The sequence below is a fragment of the Dissoconium aciculare genome, assembly GCF_010015565.1.
Source record: "Dissoconium aciculare CBS 342.82 unplaced genomic scaffold K489scaffold_14, whole genome shotgun sequence".
Lineage (NCBI taxonomy): Eukaryota > Fungi > Ascomycota > Dothideomycetes > Mycosphaerellales > Dissoconiaceae > Dissoconium > Dissoconium aciculare.
In genome coordinates this window covers 39,169-57,206 of record NW_022984964.1, presented here as the reverse complement: position 1 = coordinate 57,206, position 18,038 = coordinate 39,169, and the positions used below count along the sequence as shown (strand labels likewise).

At 53.7% G+C, this 18,038-nt stretch overlaps 6 protein-coding genes across 6 annotated transcripts; 1 reads left to right on the top strand and 5 right to left on the bottom strand.

Moving 5' to 3' along the window:
* Positions 1-2,989: 2,989 nt before the first annotated feature.
* K489DRAFT_73089 (uncharacterized protein) lies at positions 2,990-4,267 on the bottom strand. Its single transcript, XM_033608876.1, has one exon. The coding sequence runs from the start codon at positions 4,059-4,061 to the stop codon at positions 3,102-3,104; it is 960 nt and encodes a 319-aa protein (XP_033456099.1). The 5' UTR covers positions 4,062-4,267; the 3' UTR covers positions 2,990-3,101.
* Positions 4,268-5,838: 1,571 nt separating this feature from the next.
* K489DRAFT_412994 (DEAD/DEAH box RNA helicase) lies at positions 5,839-7,721 on the top strand (the record flags this gene model as incomplete). Its single annotated transcript, XM_033607993.1, has 6 exons — positions 5,839-6,141; positions 6,201-6,336; positions 6,388-6,718; positions 6,771-6,850; positions 6,901-7,246; positions 7,298-7,721. 6 exons carry the CDS (start codon positions 5,839-5,841, stop codon positions 7,719-7,721), a joined length of 1,620 nt encoding a protein of 539 aa, XP_033456098.1.
* A 798-nt stretch (positions 7,722-8,519) lies between these two features.
* K489DRAFT_289156 (uncharacterized protein) lies at positions 8,520-10,064 on the bottom strand (the record flags this gene model as incomplete). Its single annotated transcript, XM_033600144.1, has 2 exons — positions 8,520-9,514; positions 9,569-10,064. Coding segments are annotated over 2 exons (1,491 nt in total), but the record flags the coding sequence as incomplete, so codon positions are not given.
* Positions 10,065-11,309: 1,245 nt separating this feature from the next.
* On the bottom strand, positions 11,310-12,307 carry K489DRAFT_72890 (uncharacterized protein). Its single transcript, XM_033608874.1, has 3 exons — positions 12,280-12,307; positions 11,931-12,202; positions 11,310-11,773 (listed from the first exon to the last, which is right to left on the bottom strand). The coding sequence occupies exons 2-3, from the start codon at positions 12,114-12,116 to the stop codon at positions 11,435-11,437; spliced, it is 525 nt and encodes a 174-aa protein (XP_033456096.1). The 5' UTR covers positions 12,117-12,202; positions 12,280-12,307; the 3' UTR covers positions 11,310-11,434.
* A 60-nt stretch (positions 12,308-12,367) lies between these two features.
* K489DRAFT_72947 (kinase-like protein) lies at positions 12,368-14,328 on the bottom strand. Its single transcript, XM_033608875.1, has 6 exons — positions 14,126-14,328; positions 13,928-14,017; positions 13,758-13,830; positions 13,195-13,683; positions 12,633-13,135; positions 12,368-12,476 (listed from the first exon to the last, which is right to left on the bottom strand). The coding sequence occupies exons 2-5, from the start codon at positions 13,937-13,939 to the stop codon at positions 12,633-12,635; spliced, it is 1,077 nt and encodes a 358-aa protein (XP_033456095.1). The 5' UTR covers positions 13,940-14,017; positions 14,126-14,328; the 3' UTR covers positions 12,368-12,476.
* Positions 14,329-17,383: 3,055 nt separating this feature from the next.
* Positions 17,384-17,876, bottom strand: K489DRAFT_326102 (ATPase, F0 complex, subunit J; the record flags this gene model as incomplete). The annotated part of the gene is made up of 4 exons (XM_033601881.1): positions 17,384-17,442; positions 17,510-17,560; positions 17,696-17,725; positions 17,834-17,876. The coding sequence occupies 4 exons, from the start codon at positions 17,874-17,876 to the stop codon at positions 17,384-17,386; spliced, it is 183 nt and encodes a 60-aa protein (XP_033456094.1).
* Positions 17,877-18,038: the final 162 nt, after the last annotated feature.

The following is an 18,038-nucleotide window of genomic DNA, read 5'->3' as shown; positions in this document are numbered from 1 at the left end:
GAAGGATGTCCTCATCCTCCATTCCTCGTGATGTCATTAGGTTTTACGTCGGCGGCAAGCCATGAGTGTGAGGAAAAGCTGGATGCGCAGAGAGTAAAACGAGTGCATTACTTCCGCGAACGACGGATATAAAACATTCACGAGAAACGTGCCAAACGCAGGAAAGAGTCGCCCCCATTGAGGTGTATTCTTCACAGAAAGATACAACTCGAGCTGTCGATAGGCTCCTACGGCAAGAGATCACGATGAAAGGATGTGCCAAACCGGTGATACGTTCATGCCATCTCGAAGAGTCAACGTCGAATATCATGCTCAACTCCTCCCGCGTATCCCCGAGAGCAGCGGCGCAGTGATAAGGCGGAGGCGAACGACCAGACCGTCTCGCCTTCTCGGATATCCTGACAGTCTCTGTGTCGAGAATGGCCAGGCGCAGGCGTGCGTCCCCTCAAAATGGTTCGCGAATCCTTGCCTTTTTCCTTTTCCGACTCTCTCTCGCTCTCGTCCCTGTAGCTACGGAATTTACCTCGGCGATTTGTCCGATCAAACGGCCAGGTTTGGAAAATGACTCGATGCCTTTTCGTGGAATGAACAAAAGCGGTGAGGACGACTGAAAGGAAAGACCGTGCCTCGAGAAAAAGCATCGTGGGGCAATTCGACCGACTCCCGTGGTTATCATCTCCCAAGGTAGCGCTTGTACGTGCATACATTCTGGTCCATAGCCTGTAAGAAAACAAGAACTACAGTGTGTTTGTGCCTCGCCGGCGCTTGTGTAACTTTATTTTCAGCACTGTTGGCGTCGCGCAAAGGAGACTAACTAGCAGATGGATGGAATGTATAGTGTGATATTGTGACATCGTGACATCGAGGAAGACGAGAAAGAGGAGGCGATTCTATTGTTGGCTTCTCGAGTACTCCAACATCGCACGGCGGCGCGTAAAAGAACATATCCTTCCCTTTTCTCACTCCATCTTCGTCACACGGAAGCGCCGTATCATATCGTTGGGAATGCGCGCGCACCGATTTCTCTCTCTCTCTCGCCCTCCTCTTGTCTCATCCATGCGCGCCCGTATACGCGGTACATCGTTCTGCGCGGTACATCATCATCATCATCATCATCATGCAGCAACAACAACTTGACCTGACCTGACCCGACCCGTAGGCGTATCCCTCTGCTCCTCCTGCATCTGTGCTCAGATCCGAGAAGACTATATCCAAGGCGAGCTCGCTGCGCCCGAGAGAGGGAGGTGTACGAGTATCTCGCTCGCTCACTCTCTCCGGAGGAGGAGAAGGAGGAGGAGGAGGAGGAGGAGGAGGAGGAGGACAAAGAGGTTAATCACTCGAGCACAGAATAGGAATATCAGGTAAGATGGCTCTTCATTAAGCAGTAACACCCAAGAAGAAAACCACAACTCACTCACTCTGGATCAGAGATCTGAAATTGTCCTGTTCCCGTCCTGTCTTCCCACCGCGCAGTGCGCACCTACAACCACCACCACCACCATCACCATCACCGATTTTTTTCCAAAAAGAAAGCCGACATTAGCGTGCGCGAGAACCGATTCTCACCAGTGCAGCATGCATGATGTTTAGCCGCGTTCGACAGACAGAGAGTGCCGTACCGAGAAGTTGCGGCTTGGATCTCTTCTCGCTCCTCGCTCCTCGCCAGGGCCACTCCATCAGCCATCAGTCGGTATATACGATACATGTGCAGTAGATGTACCATGCATATACGTTATAAACGCCTCTGCCGGCCAGTGATAGCAGGAAGAATAACCATATTACAACAAGAATGCCATGAATATGGTACCCGTGTAGTACAGTAACGGAAGAGCGGGGGGAACCGCGGACCGTGTCCTTGTATTTCTTGACCGGGCGCGTCGCATGGATGTGGGCGTGGGGGGTCGTCGATAGGGCTGGCGGGCAGGAGAAACGTCACTTCGTATCTAACACCACAGTCCAGTGATGGTCTCTTCTCGAGTTACACACGCACACATACACCCATACATACATATATATACATCTGTGTTTACCCTCCAGGTACCCGAGATACACAGTAAAGCGATGTCGGCCACCTCTGCTGTCTGCAAGTAAGTTGATCTTCGCCCTTCGCAGGGAGGGAGGGAGGGTGGGAGAGGAAATGCGCATTCGGAAATACCATATTACTCTGGTGGTGGTGATATCGGTTCGTGGTCATAACCGTGTGTCTTCGTGAGTGTTCACCTCGCATTTCCCTCTCCCTGCCCTTGCTTTGTGCGAGTGTGACGACGGCGGCGACGACGAAAGCACCGTGATACGTGATGTGACGCGGATGATCACGAGCGATCGATAATGATAGAGGAGACTGGCATCTTCCCAGGATACAACCTCGCGGGGAGATGATGTGAGGCCTACCTAGCTCAATCGCGGCGCCACTCTTTTCCCTCCCCCTCCTCCATGGACTGCGTACCTATAATAAAGACCTTGTACCTGGAAGAAGATACGGCCAGGTTTCTCCCGCCGACGGAATCTCGGAGGAAACTGTGACGTGACGTGACACAAAGTATCCCGCTGTGACACACCCCCACCAGGTAGAAGGCCGAAGAAGGGCGAAGGGAGAGGAGCAGCAGCAGCAGCAGCGGACGAGGAAAGAAAATCCCAGGTTTCTGATTTTTGGGTTTGACTTTTTTCGCGCCCGGGTAGCACACCACCGACCGTCTCTTGTCGGCTTTCTTTCTTCCTGTCGCACAGATGCCGGCGCGAAAACGACCAAATGAAGAAAAGAACAGGAAAGACAAGAACAGAGAAGAGAAGAAAAGGAAGACGGCTCCTCGTTCCCCAATAGAATATCGATCTAACAATTAAAACACAAAGAGGGAAGCCAAAAAACAGATAATACATGCTGCACTCGAAAACCCCAACGCCTCATCTCGCTAGACCCATGCTCCCCAAAAGAAGAATAATACTAATCCCTGCAGAGCGGATACGTAAACGCCGCTCATCTCCCTTTCCCTCCCATCTCCATCTCATCTCATCCGGCATTCCTGGACACGTGCACCACGTCAGAAATTTTTTATCTCGCGCTTCCTTCCTTCCCCATGCATGTCTCCTTTCTTTCTAGTCGACTACAAACCCACGAAGAACAGCGACGGGTGGGGCTGCCACCATACATCCTCGTCGTTGACGTACTCCTCGAGGAGGAGGTTGAAGGGATCTTCCGCTTCCTTCTCCGCTGCGGTCGTTAATGCTGTTGATTTTGATGTTGATGTTGATGTCGTTGTGTATGATTCGTCGTAGGGAGGTGCGGCGATGATGTTGTCGGGGATAGACCTGCTGCCGCTGAGTGGCTGTTGTTGTTGTTGCTCGCGGATCACGGGCCGGAGTTCGCGCTGTTTGCTTAAGCTGCGCCATGTCTTTGGCGGCAGTATCGTTGTTGATGCTGTTGTTGTGCTGGGAATTTGAGAGGCCGGCGCGAGTAAGTGCGACATCGCCCATGAGGCGTGGTGTCCTTCGATGGGGTCCTTGCGACGTGGGATATCTTCGACGTCAGATTCGCTTTCGAATCTTTCGCGCTTGATTTTACGCGGTGGTGGGGAGCTTGAAGTTTCGCGTTCGCGCTCGCGTTTAAGCGTTCGAGTGATGCGGGAGCTAGAAGGTTGTGGGCTTGAGATGCGCGCACGTTTCGTCGGGCGAAGTCTTGATTTCGATTCTGATTCGAGTCGTGACGACGATGAGGAGAATTGTTCCTTCTTGCGGCGTTTCTCGAGGTGGGCTTTGACGCCGACGACGTCCCCTTTCCAGCCGAAGCCTTTGAGATGGGCATGCAGAGCGTGATTGCTACCCTTTTCGAGTTCTTCCAGTTTGGCGTGGATTTCCTCGACCGAACGGAGAGGATGTTGAAGGCGGATGAGTTGGGCACAGACTTCGCTGTATGAATCGCCCGCCATGCGGCAGTGAAGACAGTCTTGTTCTTCTTCGTCACTCCATGGGAGGAGTGACGGCGTCGCTGGTGGTGGAGTTGATGGGATGGTTGATGAGCTTGGCAGTACCAGTTCGTCGCTTGCAAGACGAGATTTCAGATCCATGCTGGTGAGATATGCAGTGGTACGTGGGTGCGTAATGGGGTTAGGGAATTTGTCAAAACTGGAAGGAGGAGTTCACGGTGCGATTGGATCTGGGTTCAATGGACCTTCCGTCGGAGAGAGAGGAGATTTTGCTCTTGATAAAGGAGTCGATGGAGAACCACATTCCAGTCACAATGGACGGCTCAACCGCTGCTTGTGTCTGGTGTGGTTGCGCTACCTCTCTATACAGCCGGGTACATGGCTCTGACTGGTGAGGATGAATTTAGAAAACAAGCTCCTGCCTGTGCGTCAAGCGATGAGACGGCGGAGTGCGCGCCGAAACGTGCTTCCATAGCCGCTTCCCGCCTCATGTGACGAGTGAAGCGGATTGGGGTCCTCGCACAAGGTGGTGGTCTTGTGTGCCTCGAGGTAAGATGCTCAATCGATGGATTTGGCGCGAGAATGCTGACGGGGTGGAGATTCGGTCAAATTGCCCTGTCATATGCGTGTAACAGTGGGTCGTACCAACATGTATTCTTCCCACGACGTGTTGGTTAATCGTCATGTGTCAGCTGGAGGCAAGAACAAGAATGCAACATATTTTCAAAGTAACCACTGGCGGTAATCCGAGTAATTGGATGAAGAAGTCTTCGTGATGTGAAGTGAAATTGTGTTCTTGCACGATATGGGCCGCTCATCGTGGTGGGTTGAGGTCCATACCAGGCTCGAGAAGTGGATTCAAATGCAGCATCAGACGGTATGTGCTCAGTCTTGGGCTCTTCTCCATTGCAGCGGCGCAGGGGATTTGATTTGGTCCTCGTTGTCAGACATGGTGAAGATGTAGGTTCCTAGTGGTGTCTGATGAGCAAGTGTATATAGGATCTACTTCGCTTGGTCTGCCGACGCAGCAGCGCTTAGTCATGCATACAATCAAGTTGGAAGCAGCCTACTTCCATGTCGTTACCCACACACTCGCGAATCCACGTAAGGCCACTGTACAAAAACCCAAGCATGTTGAGGAAGAAGAGAAAAAGAACGAGCAACACTTGCCGTCCAATATCGATTACTCATCTTGTCTGCTTCACGAACGATTGAGTAAAGAGCACGTGATCGGTAAGGAGTCTCGACAGTTCTCCGAGACAGACAGAGGAATATGCCAGTATTAGTATCAAAGGGAGATACTGTACACTGTCCGGAAACGCCTGATGCACCTTCAGTCAACGCTGCAGTCCTCCTCCCAGACGAGATCAAAGTCACATGTCACCGCCATTGAGCGGCTCATACAAGTGTAGAAGGGCATGAATGCCCAGGAAAGTGTGGATTTTGCATGACTGGCTGCTTCACTTGGTCAGTCTCGCCCAGTCCCCGTCACTGTGCAATCATACAAGCAAAGCAAAACCTTTTGGCGGGCGATGGCAGCAAGTCACATGCTCGCACCCACGACGGCCACTTTGAATTGAAAATCCCGATCCCTTCCAAGGCTCGTCACTTGTTTGTCTTCGTTCTCATCACCTTTGTCAAGCTTCATCTCTCAACTACAACAACACATTCGACGATCCCAACACCAACGCTTCATCACATTCTTGGCCGATCGCCATCTCAACAACCCCACCGTCGACTTCAACTACTCACGACGTTCCGGTTTTTCACAGACTTGCATCGTCACGTCACTTCACGTCACTCACCTCCAAGTGCAAGTCACTCACCGTCAAGCACAAGTCACCCGCCTCCAAGCACCAGTCACTCACCTTCTCACAGATTCATTCCAATCACCACAGCTGTGAATCAATCCAACGACATGAATCATGGCAAGTCCAATCACGAGTCCGATTCGGATCAATTGAATGGTAGCTCTGGTCAGCACGCTGGCTGGTCCGCATTCATCGCAGAACACGTCGAAGAAGGCGCTGCTCGCAACCCAGACTGGCTTGGCAACGCCCAAGTCTATGAGTGGTCTGACGAGTACGGAAATGTTGCTCCTCGCCATCCGGGTCTTGAAGAAGAGCTCTTTGGTGACATGAAGCCGGAAGGCGAATACCGTGGTGTGCTCGATATCGAGGTGCGAGTCGAAGGCCCAGAACGTCTACAACCGATTCGGAAGGTGGGTACAATACCTCAATCTCGTTGTGAGCGACACTTCCTCTGACACAGCTTTGACAGTTCGAAGATGCGGGCCTCCACCCAGTCCTTCTGGAGAACATTGCTCTGTGCAGATACGGTAGCCCGATGCCAATTCAGTCCTACATCATCCCCGCCGTGCTTACCGGCCATGATGTGGTCGGAATCTCTCAAACCGGTATGAATAACGTGTTGAGACTTGTGTACCGTGTCACTGACGAGGCTACAGGGAGCGGAAAGACGGCTGCCTACCTTGTCCCGGCAATCTCGAAACTGGCTGGAAAGGTTGAGCTGATGGCATGTTCACGACGCAAGGGACGCGCGGAGCCTTTGATCGTGATCATGGTGCCAACACGCGAATTGGCGCTGCAAATCTTCAATGATGCTCGTCGACTCTGCTATCGCACAATGATGCGTCCTTGCGTGGCATATGGCGGTCGAGACGACACTGCCAACAGTATCAAAGAGATAAGCAAAGGCTGTGATATTCTCATCGGCACGCCTGGGAAACTGAAAGACCTCATGGAAAAACCCGACGTGCTGACCATGTCTCGCGTGAAGTAAGCAGCTACACTGCTCGACGTGGAAGGGTACTGACCAATTGTGCTGCAGGTATACAGTCATTGATGAAGCTGACGAACTGCTGAGCCCGGACTGGGATAGCGAGTTCTCGATGCTGATGGTCGGAGGAGGTGAGTATTCAGCAATACTAGGAATGCATCTTATGTCTGACCGTGTTCAGATACAAATGAGGATGCGGATCACGTATTCATGATGTTCTCTGCCACTTTCCCAAAGGAGGCTCGTTCTCTGGCACGTCAGTACATGGCTGAAGACCATTACCGCATTCGTGTCGGTCGCCCAGGTCAATCCCACATGAACATCCGGCAAGACATTATCGAGGTCGATCACTTTCGCAAGAACGAAGCAGTCTACGACCTCCTCGAGTCCGTGGAACGGACCCGAACGTTGATATTCTGCAACTCCAAAGCTACGGTGGATCTGCTTGACGACTACCTGTATAACAGAGGACTGCCTGTCACTTCCATCCATGGAGAACGAAACCAGCGAGAGCGCGAGGATGCATAGTGAGTTTGCGAGATGATGTTCGGCAAAGACTGCATGACTGACCGCAACAGCACCGCATTCAGAACGGGCAGGTGCCCAATTCTCATCGCGACGGGACTTTCGTCTCGAGGCTGGGACGTGTCTAACATCGGTCACGTCATCAATCGTGATCTCCCAGACACCCAGTACGGTGGAATCACAGAGTACGTACATCGGATTGGTCGCACCGGTCGCATGGGTCACACAGGTCTCGCCACATCCTTCTTCGGCGACCGTGATGAAGGTCTCGCCCAGGACCTGGTGAACTGCCTGGTGGAGTGCAATTGCCCGGTTCCAGAATTCCTGTCCCACCTCACGCCTCAGGAAGGACAGATTGACTTTGGTGACAACAGCGACGATGAAGCGGACGAAGATCATCCCAGTGGCGATGACAATGGCAACGCTGATGGGGATGTTGACGAAGCTGCCGACGAGCTTGCCCGTTCTCGACTTTGAGAGCCGGACCTCGTCGCCGCTTAGAGCTTGGTAGGAGTTCATTGCGATTCGGACATCCTCGAGATGCCATTCTGCTTTCGGCGGACGCGAGAATTTGGTTGTTCGGGTGATGTGGTCCGCCGGCTGACGCAGAAAGGCTCATCATTAAGATTGATCTGTTGCTTATGAAAGCGTGACGATCGATGCTCAGTCTCATCACTCACGGACGGAAGCAAAAGCGACCGAACGAAAGTTTTGTTTTGTGTTGTATGGTTCGGAATGTCAACTTGATGAGTAGTGATTAAATTTCAAAGATCTTCACTGTACCGACAAGTGCGTGCCAATGGAGGTGAGACTTCACGATTAGAGATCCCCGCGAGGGATAGTGGTGACTGTCATGCGCAGCAACAACATGACGATCTGGCGGGCTCTTCATCAATCGTCTCCATCCGCATCAGCCTTCCTCCTCCGTCCACCCGTTCCCTTCTTATCCCTCTTCTCCCGGATGCCCTTGACCTTCCCTTTCCGCACCTGCCCCTTCCTTCCACCCTCATCCTCAAACCCCACCTCGAAATCCTTCCTTGAAGAAGACGAGGCAGAAGAAGAAGCCGCCCACTGCGCCACCAACTCATCCGCCGCATCGAACTCCGCCCCGTCATCCCCACCCACCGCACCATCTCCCCGCACCACCACCTCGCCCGCGTTCGAAAACCGGCCCTCATCGCCGAAAGCCCCCTCCTCCTGCTCGTGCCCCTCCGCCACCGCCTGATGATCCCTCTTCCTGGCCCCCTTGCCACCAGCCATCTGGCCCTTCACGGGCTTGAGGTAGCGGACGATCCTGGACTTGGCGCCCAGGGCCCACAGGTCGCCCCAGGAGCTCTTGCGCGCGTCGCGGAAGGCCCGGCGCGAGAAGCTCCGCGGCACGGTCCAGCGCTCCAGCGTGCCGGCGGGCGTACACACGTCCAGGATCACGTGTCCCGTGCGCTTGAGCGGCGGGAAGACGGTCCGCGGCAGCGAGAGCGAGTGCGCCTGTGGGGGGGACTGTGGCGAGGCGCCGTTCTCGAAGCCGGCGAAGGCCCGGTCGGTGCTGGCTTGGTTCTGGTGGAGGGGTGGGGGAGTGGTGGCGGTGTCGTTGTTGTTGCTGGCGAGTAGGGACGAGGAGGGAGAGGCGGCGCGGAGGTCGCGGCCGCGCATCACGCTGAGGTAGGAGAATTGCACGTCCTCGTGGTTCTTGCCGCTGCCGCCCTTGAGGTTGGCGGTGAAGACCTTCTGGAGGTATTCCGGGCGGTGGTAGCGCTGGGCGAATTTGCAGATCGTGTTGCGGCCGCGGACTCGGCCCTTCTGCACGTACAGGGGGCAGCCGACGTGGTTCGTGCAGGGCGCGACGATCATGCCGGTTTCCTTGCGCCCTTCGCTGTCCGGCGGGGCGTCGATGCGCTCGTGGTGCTCCGGCTTCCTCTCGGCGTCTTCGGGTGGAGGTGAGAGGATCCGGTGTTCGAGGAGCATGTCGCGAGCGCCCGCGACGGCCTCGAAACCCTGCGCCACGCCCTTCTCCAACAGGATCAGCACGCCGCCGTCATCCTTGAGCAGGCTCCATAGGTTGAGGACGTGGTTCTTGCGAGCGTAGTCTTCGCGGATCTGCCAGAGCGTGTAGGGCGCGATGACGATGTCGAACTTGCCCTTGGGGTTGGGGTCGGTGGCATGGATATAGTCCGGCAGCCGCGGGATGAAGGTGGTGTTCTCCAGGATCGAGCTCGCCTTTTTCCGGAGCGTATCGGAGCCAGTCAAGACTACGCCCTGGCCGAGGGGAGGTGCTGCGGCCTCTCCCCCGATCTTCCCATCTGCTTCGGCGACCTGCATGGGCTGACCGTCTTCGCCGGCACCTTCCCCGTGCATACGCTCCCACTCGGCTCGGAGCACTTCTCGTACGGCGACAATGCCCGCTCCAGCACCACCTGCATCTAGGATTCGGAGATTGTCCTCTCCTGCTTTGCGAACCAATCCCTCCGCCCATGCGCTTCCCAATCTCTTTCTCGTCTCGACGAGTACGCTCGTTGTCGCAGCCCAGACTCCGGGAAATAGTACTGACATGAAAAGTTCGGCTTCTGTGGGTCGCATCTGCTCGTGGGCGGCTGTGATGGGCGTGGGCCGCTGCTGATCGAGACCGCCGCTTCCGGAAAGCGTGGAGGTACTCAGTGGGAGTCCGAACCCGCCGAAGACTCGCAAAGCTTGCTGTGTGTACTGCGCCGTGGTGGAGGTGATGAGTGCGTTGATCGATTCCGTCATGGGCACTTCGAGGGTGGAGGGGAACGTCGAGAACCGGTTCGCCAACGTGAGAGGGTGTGTCCGTTCGTAGGGAGTATCGGCGTCCTCCTCCAGAATGCTACTCGAGAGGGCCTCGTCGGGGTTGCTGATGTACCCGCCGATGGGGTTGAAATTGATCAATTGATCGTTCTCGTCCCGAAAAGTGACGCCATGATTGACGCCCGATTCCGTTTGCCTGGAAGCATTCATGATATCCTGCTCCAATTGCTCCATCGCGCTCGGCTTTTCCGCCTCGGGGTTTTCCGTCCTCCTGCTCGTTGATGCTGTACGCTCTCTCTTTCTCAAGGCCAGCCCGCCGCCGAAATGCCTGCTGACGACAAGCGACCCTCCACTTCGGACGAGAGAGGTGGCTTTTGAGGAGCGGAGTGATACCGAAAGTTCGGACTTCCTCAACACGGATGCGCTGGAGCTGTGTGATCGAAAGGAGCTTGCTGCCCTTCTCCCCAACCGCATTGCCGCCATGGTGCTAATGACATCCCTCAAACGGCACCTTGCGCAGTCACTCGAGACCCCTCTCAACCGCATTCCTGCAGGCGAAGCGGCAAGGCGATTGCTCGTGATGGCCTGCATCGTCATCCCGAAGCACCTCCTTCAACCCGGAGGTGAACTGGTAGTAATGAATGCGTCAGGCCCGGTTCCGATTCGAGTTTCGCCGAACTTGGAGATCATGCGATGGAAATTCTTCAGATGTGATCTTGATGTTTCAGCTGTTCAGATGCGAATCCGATCTCGCGACAAATGGCAGGAAAATCTGTCTCGGTCTTTTGGCATCAGATGGCAGTGAAGAAGTGTTCCGCAAGATAATTTATCCCAAAGAGGAAAATACGCGGAGAGCGCACGCGAGGCGAATGCACGCGGAGGCACGTGCCATGGATTATCACGAATTAACAGGACATCGCTGAATGGTCAGGTCGAGGGACGATTAAGTAATCCACCGTCAGCACCTCTGGCCATGGCCATGGACAGCATTGGGCCATTACAGAAGTGCCCATATCACATAGGTCATCACGATTCTGGACAACAACGAGCGCGGGAAGATATAGAAACTCCTCAACTCCAGTTCAATTTAGCACTATGTGTGGAATGTCACCAAGAAGCAACACTCGGCCCAAAAAAACACAACGCGCAGAACCCACAAAACTTCTCGGTAGCAATTTGAATCCCCCTCGTTCCCTTCTTTTCAAATCCACGGCTGAGAGTACTCGCCAGCACTGGGAATCGTTGGATGATCCTAGCCGCTTTCCTCGATCAACATCGTGACTTATTCCTCCTTCCAATTCCAACCCGCTTGCCCATATGCCTGCGCGCCCTTCCATAGGCTTCCCAAATGCCGTATGCCCCGACGACTCACTGCTTTGTCCATGGAGTCCAGGAGCGCACTCGATCAGCCAGGAGTGACGAACTTGCAGTCAAACCAGTCCAGGGTCCTTCAATCGAACAATCCACGGCTTTCGCCGTCCACATCTCCGCTCCTCGTCCCCTTTGTGTGTCAGAACAGCCCCGGACACGACACTTGACAGCTCGGATTCGCCCGCGCCGTGCCCTGAGGACATGACGTTCCACCTCTCGCTCAAGAAGAAAAGGAAAATTCGTGAAGGAAAAGAAATTGCCAACAATAAGTGATACCCGCGCCCTAGGAAAATAAAGAGATTTGTGTTGTTTTTTGTTGGTTTTTTTTGGTTTTGCTGTGTTGGTGGATGCAATGTCGTGAGAGGAGAATGACCCTGATTCGCACAATCTGCACGGAGGTTGGTCATGTCGTTGAAGCACGCCCGGAGCAGATCGAGAACGATTCATGAAGTGTTCACAAAGTTGGCTCCTCTCCTGCCGCTCTCATTCCGAGAAAATGGTCGATAATCCTGTGCAAGCAATGAAACGTTCTCCGCAGTATGATCGGTCCTTCATCACCATGATTTGAAATTTTCCGGAGCCGTCATTGTTCGTTTCCAGGTATTTCCGGCTACGAGAGACCGAAATCCTGCCGAGTGACACTTCCGAGCCCAGTAGATGAAAAAAAACGTATGCTGCGATGTGGATTGTTGCCAGTGACGATATGTGATGTGAGGTGAGATTCGTTTGCCGGTCCTGCATGATCTTGATTGACAGTGAGAGCTCCTGCGCCCTTGGTTGAAGTCTGTGCACGAGAATCGATCAAGTGGGCAGGTCCATAGAACAAGCTGAAAACCATGGTCGAACTAGGTTGGTGTTCGATCTTTGAAAAGTTGATGCCCATGGTTCTCAGCGTAGAACGAACCTTCCTCGATCACATAAAGTCCGAAATTGTACGAAGAGTGGCGAGATGACTGTTGAAACGCGTTGACCAGAACTTTGCTGTCGTCAACGCATGAATGATGATAATGATAATTGGCGACCCCGCCGTGATTGCATGCACTCATTCAGTAGGAGGTGTATTGTTGATCGGCACCGCCGCGTTTGCTTGAACGGAGTTGCCTGGAACAGAGATATATTAGTCTTCGGTTCGCGAGTCCTCCCAGACTTTCTCTCCAGCACCCTGTGCAGCCTCTTTTACGCAGAAATCCACACGCAGAGGAAGAAGGCGCCTTACAAGAAGGAGAAGAAGGCAGAGTCATGTGTATGTGTGCGCACTCACATTCCCGTGCCCTCAGCTCTCGGGTTAACGGCGCCGCGACGATCCTTGGAGAGTCCACCGGTGGCGGCAGTCTGGCCGCCAGTGGCCTGGGCGCTGCGGTTGCGGGCGTTCTTGTCCTCGGGGTCCTCGGCGGCCTGTTGAGCACCTTGAGCCTGGGCGATGGCCTGGGCGTTCTTCTGGTACTTGTACACGGTCCAGTCGAAGACATAGTCGTACTGGAACCCCTCGCGGACGAACAGATCACGGAAGATCTTGCGGAGGTAGGAGTAGTCCGGCTTGTCGTCGAAGCGGAGGCTGCGGGTGTAGTTGAGGTAGATGGCGAACTCGTTGGGGAAGCCACGGCAGAGAACCTCGGTGGGAGTGGTCATCTTCTTCTCCATGATGCGGTCGTACTTCTGCTTCTTGGTGGCCGCCTTAAGACCCTGCCATGGAAGTGAACCACGGCAGAAGTAGAGCATGACATATCCGAGGGATTCCATGTCATCACGACGAGATTGCTCTGGATAAATAGTCAGTGATTGAAGCTTTGCCAATCCGAATTGACCATCCAACACTTACCGACACCCAAATGGGTGTTGATGGAGGCGTAACGGGCAGTGCCAGTCAAGTTCTTGTTCTCACGGTATGGGATGTGGAAGTGAGTCTTGGGGTCGCGGTACTTCTTGGCAAGACCGAAATCGATCACGTTGACCTGGTTTCCACGCTTTCCAATCCCCATCAAGAAGTTATCCGGCTTGATATCACGGTGGATGAAAGATTTGGCGTGGATGTACTCGATTCGGGAGATGAGCTGATCGGCCAGCAGCAGAACAGTCTTGAGCGAGAACTTTCGGTTGCAGAAGTTGAAGAGATCCTCGAGGGAAGGTCCTAGGAGATCCAGGACCATGGCGTTGTAGTCACACTCTGTGCCGAACCATCGTACAAATGGAATGCCGACACCACCCGCGAGTGATTTGTAGACGCGTGCCTCATATTCCAGTTGTGGGTGCTTAGCCTTGACGCTCTCGAGTTTGATTGCAATCTCTTCGCCTGAGATGATGTTTGTGCCTGTACGAGGAAGCGGACTCGGTCAGTCTGGCTCTCTCAATTATTGCTGAGAGTGTGCGTATTCGCGAGCATACCTAGGTAGATATCGCCGAAACTTCCGCTCCCGATTTTCCGACCGATGCGGTATTTATTGCCTACTCGTAGATCCTGCGACGGAGAGTCAATACCAAGTCGACGCAAGCGGATGCGACGTTCACGTCGTCCGAGTCTGGTGGCGGCCAGATAGACGTAGGAAAGGGCGTACCATGGTCGTCATGTCTGTGAATTGACCTCTGACGAGGATTTCGTTACACTGGGACAGGTGTTGATTTCGAAGTCGGTAGCGCTGACAGCGGTGGTGGTGGTCGTCGTCGCTTTTCGTCAAAGGGTGTTATCGGCGACGGACGAAGCAAAGTCGTGTACAGTATCTCTACTGGCCAACGACGAGCACGAGATGTGGTGGTGGTGGTGGAGGAGAAGTCGTCACGACGAACGAGCGGGAAAGATGTGTGAAGAGAGAAGGCAGAGAGAGGATGAGCAAAGCAGGTGTGTGCCTCAAAAGTGTGGTGGAAGTCAAGGAAGGCGCGGGCGTGGTCGGTGAGGGAGGGCGGGGATAGCCGCCTCTGTGTGTGCCTGCCTTCTTTCTTTGGCTGTGCCTGCTGACGGATACTCTACAGTATACTCTGCTGTAGGTACGTTACAGACTCTGTAGGCGAGCGAGCTTTAATTCTTCACCAGCCGGAATCGCACAATACCGTACGTTACTTGGCTCTCTCGAGTGCAGCGGTATTGAATTGGATCGAACTGGGCGATGCGAGCGATCCGCGGGATTAAAATGGGGGAATGATGGTCGGTTTGTGGCAGAAATGGCGGGCGTCGCAGCGGTGGGTGGGCGACTCCTGGAGTGAGCGGTCAAACCAGACGGAGGCGCTGGCATTTCACAGCTAATGCGCCTCGCTGCACACGAATTACAATACACATCCACACAGCATATATATTCACAAATGGTGGCCGGTCTGTCGGTCACCGTCGTTATTTATAGGAGGATGCTTTGTCCCAGTGACACAGCACACTATCATCGGGCAGTTCTGGCATTGTTGGTCACACGAATGGGGAGAAGTAGCAGAATGAACAGCACAATAACAACACTACTAGGTAGTAAGCATGAGGTAGCAGGCCGTCATCCAAAAGTAATACACCTGGGCAGCCAGCGTTACATTACAGTTGGGCAGGAAGATGTTGCTTAGTGGGAAAACTGTGCCACGCCCTACCATTGGAAATCCTATTCTATTGCAATAATAATAATAATAATGATAATAATAATAATAATAATACGACAGCGATGATGATTCCAAAATAGGCCCTCCGGCCCACGATAATTCACAAGTGACATTCTGGCATTTCAGCCCAATTCAAAAGGACACAGACTCCCATCAATTGAAAGAGACGCCGGCACATGTCGGGTCTCGGGCGAGAAGCATCAAAGGGTATTTTTGGTGGTGGTGGTGGTGGTGGTGGTGGTGGTGGCGGCGACTATCCTCCTCTCACCTGACCGGCACCGAAGTGTACCCGGACATGGCCACAGGGCAGACAGACAGACAGACAGACAGACAGACAGTTCTCCTAGACGATAAGTGAGACTCGTTGAACTTGGACGATATCATGTATCTTCCGATGCAGGAGTATTCTAGTTGCAGAAGAAGCGTTGATCTCATCACATGCACTTCGCCCGCCGCGAAGAAGTTCATTCATTGCCCCGGGTCCCATGAGCTATATCCCGACAGACAGCATTCCATTGGATGGCAATGGCAAAAAAACAGCGATATGTGGCAACATGAAGGTGAGAAGGAAGGCACTGCCCAGGTGATGATTGGGAAGGTCTATGCAGAAGGACGATGGATCACATCTCCCCTCCTGGATCCATGCGTTGGGCGTCGGATATGTCGCACTCGCGAGACGTGTCGGCGAATGTATGGAACGGCCCTGCTGGCTCCTCTACACATACAGTTTCATATGAGGGAGGGAACCCACGCACACGTGAGCAGACCGCCAGCTCTCTCTCCAGCTCTCTCTTCAGCTCTCTTTCTTTTCCTCTCCTTTTTCACCTTCGGTTGTCTCGGAACTGGACACGTCGTTTTACCCCGACTCAACAATGATGATCAATCATAATATCCTTCTGCGATGATCCCAGTGTTAGTGCGATTCCCGACCAGCGGGAGTATCGGGATCATGGGCACACACGGATGCCCAAAAGCCCTCCTTTCGAAAGATGCTGGTGGCCTCTCGCGAGCGATCAAGATCTTCCTCACATGATGGTCCCAGGTGGCGCGGCTGGCGGCTAGTTGGGAGCTGAAGAAGGCACACTTTCCTTTAGTGTGAAGTCTCAGTCCCGAAACGCTCCTCCTCCTGTCGGGATGTGGGAGTGGAGTTGCTTCCCCGGGAGGACATTTACCGTATCTATATAGGCACTCCTCGATGAGCGATGTTGAACCTCAAGCGTGAATTTCGGCTCCCTCCTTTGTCGAGCGCCAGGATATGGAGATGATGTGCCCAAAATGGGAGACTGTACCCTGTCCCGGAGGCGGATCTCGAGACCAAAGAATAAAGTTGGTGGCGGGACGCCTGGATCGTTTTTCGCCCGCGGGCGCGAATTTCGGAGACTGCTGGCGGTGGTAGGCAATAACAAATCGTACCATGGCGTGCATGGTCTCATCACACAGCCTGCGAGAGATCCCAACGCGCGAGAAGTATGCTGGTTTTGGTCTGACGTGGCATGGAATCATTCACACTTTCCTTGTCGTCGGCCGAAACGTGACCCTACACACTGTGCTGAATCGTAGGGCGTGTGGACGCGGCTTCTTGTGTGATAATGTTCGGAAGCTGACCCGGGGTATCAATACATAATCCCTTACTGCGATCCTCTCGCAACGTGGTTGGTCACTCAATATACCCCGATGCTGTTCGCACATGAACGCGAAAGATGCTCATCATGACGTGGACGTCTCTATTGCTGCACGCAAAGTGGACATGCTCGACAGTCCGCACGGGGAAGACATTGCGTTGACTGTGAGCACTAGATCCGAGGTCATTCAGCCAGCACGATTTAGCAGGAAAGTTCTTCACCCGGGAGGCGCTCCTCGTTGCATCTCGGATGACATAGACATGCGATGAAGCTTTGTAACAATGACAGGATTACTCTGTGTCACACCACGTCAGTGCGAAGCCGAAGGGTGTATGAGATGAGGATGTGGTCTATGGAAGCGGTTGGGATCTTTGCCATGATCCACGGACTGCCCTCCGTTCACTTCGCGAGCAACATTCTATGCTTCTACAATAGTGATTCGCATGGCAGTGTGTACGGCGAGGTGTAGTGCCCTCATGAGATAGCGAAAGTCACGCCTGCAGCGGCATTCACGATAGCAGAGCCAATCGACTACGCGTGATCGCCATAAGATGTCGGAGGACGTATGACAGCACTTTCCGGGACGATTCTTCCACAAAGGAAATTCAAACTTTCATGCTAGAGGTACATTCTTTCGTGCCAGATGTGCCGAGTCTCAGCTTGCTGTTCGGGAGATATATGTACAGTTCTGGACATAATTCCCTGCTCTACCGGTGTCATTCAAAATTGACCACCTTCCATCTGCTCGTGTCTTTTCCTTGCTGCAGCTTTTCTTAGCGAAGTGCCGTGCGCCATGTCGATCTTGAGGAGAAGCAGAATCTAGTGCTTGGTGGCAGCGGCCTTGTTGGGGTTGCGAGGGTCGTTCCTGTACTCGTCGGCTGTGGAGATATTGTGTTAGGGAAACCAAACTCGGATGTGAGAAGTGCGTTCGTGAGATGTGCGTACTGTTTGAGAGAGTGTTGGCCAGGCTGTTGATGCCATAGGCGACAATCACACCTATTTCGCGAGGTTGTATCAGCAAACTGTTCCTCCTCATCTCATCCTTCTGTTTTCCCATCTCCTTTTCTTTCCCCTTCCACCCATGCTCCTGTCTCATTCATCCATTTAGACTCGATTGGCGCGTTGACATACCAGCGGTGTAGAAAGGCCACATGGTCTTGACTGTATGATGGATCAGCGAAATGTCATCTCCAGGAGAGCTTGAGCCATTGATTCTCGATGACGCTTTTTGCGCGGATTCTCGCCAATGGCTGGAGGTTCAGTACGTACGGACCGGTGCCGGGAATTTCTTGCCGAGGAGTCCAGAAGGCATCTTGACTGATAGACTGGATGAGTTGATGATATCAGAGTTCACGAAGTCGCGATCAATGGCAACAGTCCAGCTTTGCGCGCATCTGTCGAGCTCTGCTGGGACTTGGCACCCGCATCGGGTATCGTTCGGGCGGCGTCGGCTGTGAACTCGCTCACGTAATCG